Genomic DNA, 7,500 nt, shown 5'->3' with positions numbered 1-7,500 from the left:
CACACGTGGGTGGAATGAGATGCAACTCTGAAGATAGTTGTTAAATTCTCTCTCTCTCTCTCTCTCTCTCTCTCTCTCTCTCTCTCTCTCTTTCTTTTTATTCTTCCTCCTCTACTACTGCAGTTACTATCACTACCTCCTCCTCCTCCTCCTCCTCCTCCAGTCTTAGTTACCTTCACCTTCTCTTTATTGCATTTCCTCCTCCCTCCTCTCCTTCTCTCCAGCATCCGTCTTGAGAGAGAGAGAGAGAGAGAGAGAGAGAGAGAGAGAGAGAGAGAGAGAATTCCTTTGGTTGTATATGCAGACAAAAAATATCAATGTGTGTGTGTGTGTGTGTGAGAGAGAGAGAGAGAGAGAGAGAGAGAGAGGCTGTGAAATTAAAGCCAGTGTGTAATGAAGAGACTTAAGGCTTAGTAAGTAAATGTTGAAGAGTTTACGCTATTGCTGAACTTAACGTCGTTTTTTGAGCGATTTTTTTTTTTTTTGTTGGAAGTTGTTTATGTAATTGCTGGTTTTATCGAGTAATTTTTTGAAGAGTTTGTGTGTGTGTGTGTGTGTGTGTGTGTGTGTGTGTGTGCGTGTGTGTGTGTGTGTGTTCCTTTATTTGTTACCTTCCCTACGATCTTACTGTCCCTCCACGCACCAGCAGAGGGGCGAGTCACCACCCGCATGCCACCACTTGGGTACTAAGAACGAACCGTCTATACTGAACCTAGACCTATATCACTTAGCGCCTCTGTATTAGTATTATTTTTGAGTGTTTTTGAAGATAATGAATTTTTTACATTTTTCAATATAAGAAATCTTTATCCTTCATCATCACTGCTCTCTTCCTCTTCTTCCTTCAGTTCCTTCCCTCCATCTTCTCTTCATCATCACTGCTCTCTTCCTCTTCTTCCTTCAGTTCCTTCCCTCCATCTTCTCTTCATCATCACTGCTCTCTTCCTCTTCTTCCTTCAATTCCTTCCCTCCATCTTCTCTTCATCATCACTGCTCTCTTCCTCTTCTTCCTTCAGTTCCTTCTCTCCATCTTCTCTTCATCTTCACTGCTCTCTTCCTCTTCTCCCTTCAGTTCCTTCCCTCCATCTTCTCTTCATCATCACTGCTCTCTTCCTCTTCTTCCTTCATTTCCTTCCCTCCATCTTCTCTTCATCATCACTGCTTTCTTCCTCTTCTTCCTTCAGTTCCTTCTCTCCATCTTCTCTTCATCTTCACTGCTCTCTTCCTCTTCTCCCTCAGTTCCTTCCCACCATCTTCTCTTCATCATCACTGCTCTCTTCCTCTTCTTCCTTCAGTTCCTTCTCTCCATCTTGTCTTCATCATCACTGCTCTCTTCCTCTTCTTCCTTCAATTCCTTCTCTCCATCTTCTCTGCTCTCTTCCTCTTCTTCCATTCCTTCTCTTCATCTGCTCTTCTTCTCTCTTCTTTCTTTTCTCTCTTTACTTCTATCTTCTTTCATCTTCGTCTCTATTCCTTTTCTCAGATTCTCTCTTCATCTTTTTCTTCTTCTTTTTCTCTATAAATTATCAAACTCAATTTTCACCCGTGTTAGTAAGATAAATAACCACATTATTCATTCATTTATTTTTTATTTTTTAATTTATATATTTACTTTTCAGCCACAGAATTTTGCGTCAAATCTTAGCAGAAATATTTAAACAATTTTTTAAATTAGTTTTTCCAGCAATTTTTTAATCAATTTTTCCAGCAATTTTTTATCAAATTTTTCAGCAATTTTTTAAATAAATTTTTCCAGCAATTTTTTATCAATTTTTCCAGCAATTTTTTTTTTATCATTTTTTCCAGCAATTTTTTATCAATTTTTCCAGCAATTTTTTAATCAATTTTTCCAGCAATTTTTTTATCAATTTTTCCAGCAATTTTTCCAGCAATTTTTTAATCAATTTTTCCGGCAATTTTTTATCAATTTTTCCAGCATTTTTTTTTATAAATTTTTCCAGCATTTTTTTTTTTATCAATTTTTCCAGCAATTTTTTTTATCAATTTTTCCAGCAATTTTTTTTATCAATTTTTCCAGCAATTTTTTATCAATTTTTCCAGCAATTTTTTAATCAATTTTTCCAGCAATTTTTTAATCAGTTTTTCCAGCAATTTTTTTAATCAATTTTTCCAGCATTTTTTTTTTTTAATCAATTTTTCCAGCAATTTTTTTTATCAATTTTTCCAGTAATTTTTTATCAATTTTTTCAGCAATTTTTTAATCAATTTTTCCAGCAATTTTTTATCAATTTTTCCAGCAATTTTTAATCAATTTTTCCAGCAATTTTTTTTATCAATTTTTCCAGCAATTTTTAATCAATTTTTCCAGCAATTTTTTTTATCAATTTTTCCAGCAATTTTTTATCAATTTTTCCAGCAATTTTTTTTATCAATTTTTCCAGCAATTTTTTTTATCAATTTTTCCAGCAATTTTTTTTATCAATGTTTCCAACAATTTTTTTTTATCAATTTTTCCAGCAATTTTTTTTATCAATTTTTCCAGCAATTTTTTTTATCAATTTTTCCAGCAATTTTTAATCAATTTTTCCAGCAATTTTTTTTATCAATTTTTCCAGCATTTTTTTTATCAATTTTTCCAGCATTTTTTTTTATCAATTTTTCCAGCAATTTTTTTTATCAATGTTTCCAACAATTTTTTTCCGTATTTTTTTAAAGCAATTTTATACTGTAATATTTTTAGCTGTTTTTTTTTTTTTTTTTTTACTGCAAATATAAACAGTTTTTAATACCAATTTTTCAACACATTTTTAACCACAATTATTCACCACAATTTTTAACCACAATTTTAACCACAATTTTTTCTCTCTCCTCCACAGTGGCGCCGACGAGTGTGGAGCTGGTGGGGAGGGGGCGGGAGGGGGTGTTGGAGGTGGTGGAGGGGGAGGAGGTGACGCTGGAGTGCCGTGTGGAGGAGAGCAAGCCCGTGGCGGAGGTGCGGTGGTTCAAGAATGACCAGGAGATCCACTTGGGTGAGTAGAGAGAGAAAGGGAGAGAGAGAGAGAGAGAGAGAGAGAGAGAGGGAGAGAGAGAGAGAGGGGCTTAGTGTGTTTGGAGATTTTCTGAGAGAGAGGGAGGGAGAGAGAGAGAGAGAGAGAGGGGCTTAGTGTGTTTGGAGATTTCCTGAGAGAGAGAGAGAGAGAGAATGGGTAAGTAGATGTTACCTAGATTGTACAAACATTGAGGCATTTGTGTGTGTGTGTGTGTGTGTGTGTGTGACCAGTTGGGTGAGTGGATTATACGGATCCTTCGGTCCTTATTAATAGATTTCTTCGGGTGATAGATAGATAGACAGATAGATAGGGAAACAATAGATAGATAGATAAACAGTCAGGTTGTATTTGTGAAAGTAGATTAGATAGACATTGAAGTTGTAAATTTAGATAGAATATACGAGAGAGAGAGAGAGAGTTAAATTGAAGCGGATATGCTAAGATATTTGCGCAAGGTTTGGTTATGAATATTAATGGCGAAAGCAATTACTGAGAGAGAGAGAGAGACAGAGAGAGAGAGAGAGAGAGGGATAGAACACCAATATAATGTGTCTCATACGTTTATTATTATTATTATTATTATTATTATTATTATTACTACTACTACTACTATTATTATTACTATTTAAAAGTATTGTATTATTTCTTTACTCTTATCCTGATACTGTTTTGCGTATATTGTTTTTATTATTAAATATGCCAGGACTCTGTGTGTGTGTGTGTGTGTGTGTGTGTGTGTGTGAGAGAGAGAGAGAGAGAGAGAGAGAGAGAGCTATCTCACAGAGCTATCTCACAGAGCATCCTCCCTTTAGTAATACATAACCCAACCGGCTTGACGCTCCCTCTCAAAGCAAACAAACAAACAAGCAACTGCATAAACAAACATGCTCTCTCTCTCTCTCTCTATCTATCTATCTATCTATCTATCTGCCTATCCAGTCTATATGCCTGTGTCTACCCGTCTGTCTATCTAGCAATATTTCACACACACACACACACACACACACACACACACACACACACATACACAGGACATCCTGCGGTTGTTAATTGCATTCCTCTTCCATGTGTTTGTGTTAGAGAGAGAGAGAGAGAGAATGAATTGTGCTTTGTGTGTGTGTGTGTGTGTGTGTGAGAGAGAGAGAGAGAGAGAGAAGGGGGTAGAGTGTGTATGGGGGAGAGGGGGGAGGTGTGTGGGGGTGAGGAGGGTGTGTGTGTATGTGTGTGTGTACTGCATATGGAGGGGGTAGGTTGTGTTTGCATATGGAGGGCGGTACAGTGTGTGTATTTGTATGTATGTGTGTTTGTGTACGTATGTATGTATTTAATCCTACATCCAACCCTTCACACACACACACACACACACACACACACACACACACAATCACCTTTTAATTTGAGGGCACATAGAATTTTCCAAGTCCATTTGCATTTTTTTTATTACAAGTGACATTCTCTCCTTGCACTTTGAAAAAATAAAAAAATAAATAAAAATATCATATCCTTCCTACGTTATCCGTTTTGGGTATGTATGCGTTTTTCGTTCACCTTTGTTTACCTGTAATTAGTGTCCACCTGTCTGTTTACCTGTGTCTGTGTGTATGTACGTGTGTGTGTGTATGTCTATGAGTGTGTCTGTGAGTGTGCCTACCTACCCATCTACCTACCTACCTGTTTATATATCTCAGTGTGTCTACCTACTTACCTGCCTACCTACCTGTCTGTTTATCTCATCATGTCTACCTACCTACTTACCTGTCAGTATATCTCAGTGTGTCTACCTACCTACCTGTCTGTATATCTCAATGTGTTTACCTACCTACCTACCTACTTACCTGTCTTTATCTCATTATGTCTACCTGCCTACCTACTTACCTGTCTATATCTCAGTATGTCTACCTACCTACCTGTCTAGCTATATATCTATCAGTGTCTACGTACCTACTTACCTACCTACCTGCCTACCTACCTACTTACCTGTCTATCTATCAGTGTATCAGTCTGCCTCTCTATCTATCACCATTTATCTATCTATCCCAAATACTTTCAGCTCTACTGTTAATTACACTCGCGGTAAATGGCAGGGTTAATGATCAGGATAGTGTTAAATGGTAGGAGGTTCGATTTTGGGACTCTCCGAACAGCGGTATCATAAATATTGCATGATAAGCCATCTGCTAAATGAGTGCTAGCAATTTATGAGCTGCGTTTATTATTTATTTTTATTGTTAGAGAGTTGAGGGTTGTGGTGATGGTGGTTATTATTATTACTATTATTATTATTATTATTATTATTATTATTATTATTATTACTACTACTACTACTACTGCTACTACTACTACTACTACTACTACTACTACTACTACTGCTGTTATTATTGTTACCCTTCCTACACACACACACACACACACACACACACACACACACACACACACACACACACACGATCATGTTATCCAGGGGGGGGGGTCTGTGATGAATAGGCCCAGCCCCGACTACCCATGTCATTCATCACTCCCCCAACATGACTACCACCACAAGGGCTACCGCAGGCTACCACACTACACGCTATTCGCACCACCAGTCTATTTGCACCAGCACGCTATTCGCACCATGATTTATTATTATTATTATTATTATTATTTTTGCATCATGACTCTGCACCAACACACTATTCGCACCATCACCGTTTATTTCCACTGACACGTTATTCGCACCATCACTTTATTTCCACTGAATCGTTATTCGCACCATCACTTTATTTGCACCGACTCGTTATTCGCACCATCACTCCCAATATGCTACCATACAGCGAACCACCGTACGTTATTCGCACCGTCACTGTTTATTTGTACCAACACGCTGTTAGCACCGTAACTCGAGTTGGAATAGTCTCTCCATAGGTGAACAGAATCGTGTGGAGAGAGAGAGAGAGAATTTTTTCATTTATATTTACGTGTATCAACATGTGTATGTATGTATGTATGTATGTTTGAAAATTTATGTATGTATATGTATGTGAAAAGGTGAACGAGAGAGAGAGAGTGCATGTGTGTGTGTTTGTGTGTGTGTTCCTCGTCTACGTACATGTGTGTGTATTACAGGTGGGTGTTGATGTGTTTGTGTAGGTGTTTATATTCATGTTTATGTGTTTAGGTGTAACTCAATAATTTTTTAAGGGATTATATTATTTTTCTCACAAGCAACCGTCATTGTGAAATTAAGGTCCCTAAAATTTTAAAAAGAATATGTTATGTAAAAAAATTGGTTTTGGATTTGATAGATATAATTGTGTGTAATAGATAAGAGTGTGTAGCATGTTGTAAATGTTAGTTCTCTCTCTCTCTCTCTCTCTCTCTCACACACACACACACACACACACACACACACACACACACACACACTGGACGTAAATAAAACCGGTAAACAGTCCTACGCATTGCATTGCCAGCGTATATTTTCTCGCTCCCCAACGATGCAATAAAGATAAATCGCTTTTGAGAATGCGTTAAGGAAATCTCTTTATGGCCGGGTCTTAGTTCGTCTTAGAAGAAGAGGATGAGAGGCGGGGTGATAAGGAGAGAAAGGAGAGAGAGAGAGGGGGGGGGAATTGAAAGTGGAAGTATGTGGTTATCGTGTCGAGAGGATGAATGTGGAGAGAGAGAGAGAGAGAGAGAGGGGAAGACTTTTGGTGTGTGGTTATGTTAGAGAGGGAGAAAGAGAGAGAGAGAGAGAGAATATGGGATAAAAAGGGGAAGAGATCTGTCGTGTGGTTATGTTGTGAGAGAGAGAGAGAGGAGGGGAGTGGAATCAAGGTAGGGGAGTAGAAGAAGAGGGAAAAGAGAGAGGGGAGATAACTGGGGAGAGAGAAGAGGTGCTTTGATGGATAAAAAGGAGGGGGATAGATGTGGATGAAAGGAAGTAGAGAGTGGAGTGTGGATGAGTAATGTGCTATTGTGTGTGTGTGTGTGTGTTTTACGTATTACTTTCATTCGTTTTATGTTAATTCGTTTACCTCCTGCTTCTACACACACACACACACACACACACACACACACACACACACACACACACACACACACACAACCAAAACTCAAAATTCTCTCTCTCTCTCTCTCTCTCTCCTATTCGCACCGCAAATCCAAACGGCTTTGTTGATCGATTTGTTATTTACACCACTACCGGGTAAACAAAGATTAGAGAGAGAGAGAGAGAGAATAAAAAATGCATTGCTTTAAGTGATGTGCCAAACTCTTAGCTAGATTCTTGGATTTAGAGAGAGAGAGAGAGAGAGAGAGAGAGACCACTCCTAGCACCCTATCCTTTTTAGGTCTTAAGCTTGGATTAGTAGGTATAATATTAAAGAGAGAGAGAGAGAGAGAGAATTATTTAAGGCTCCTTTTCCATCGTTTTTCTTTAACTCTTCGTGTTTTGCCCCTCTCTCTCTCTCTCTCTCTCTCTCTCTCTCTCTCTCTCTCTCTCTCACAC

At 38.0% G+C, this 7,500-nt stretch overlaps 1 protein-coding gene across 1 annotated transcript in view; it reads left to right on the top strand.

Moving 5' to 3' along the window:
• The window catches only part of LOC145396047 (nephrin-like), a 299,410-nt gene that overhangs the window by 190,844 nt on the left and 101,066 nt on the right, over positions 1 to 7,500 (top strand). The window contains exon 4 of the mRNA XM_080269511.1: positions 2,838 to 2,990. Coding sequence (XP_080125637.1) covers positions 2,838 to 2,990 — 153 coding nt within the window. The remainder of the gene's footprint in view (positions 1 to 2,837; positions 2,991 to 7,500) is intronic.

Source organism: Coenobita brevimanus, chromosome 34 (assembly GCF_032717465.1).
Source record: "Coenobita brevimanus isolate Jiangsu-jjx chromosome 34, ASM3271746v2, whole genome shotgun sequence".
NCBI classification, from domain to species: domain Eukaryota; kingdom Metazoa; phylum Arthropoda; class Malacostraca; order Decapoda; family Coenobitidae; genus Coenobita; species Coenobita brevimanus.
Note: the sequence above shows the minus strand (reverse complement) of the source record. Positions and strands in the feature narration are given on the sequence as shown.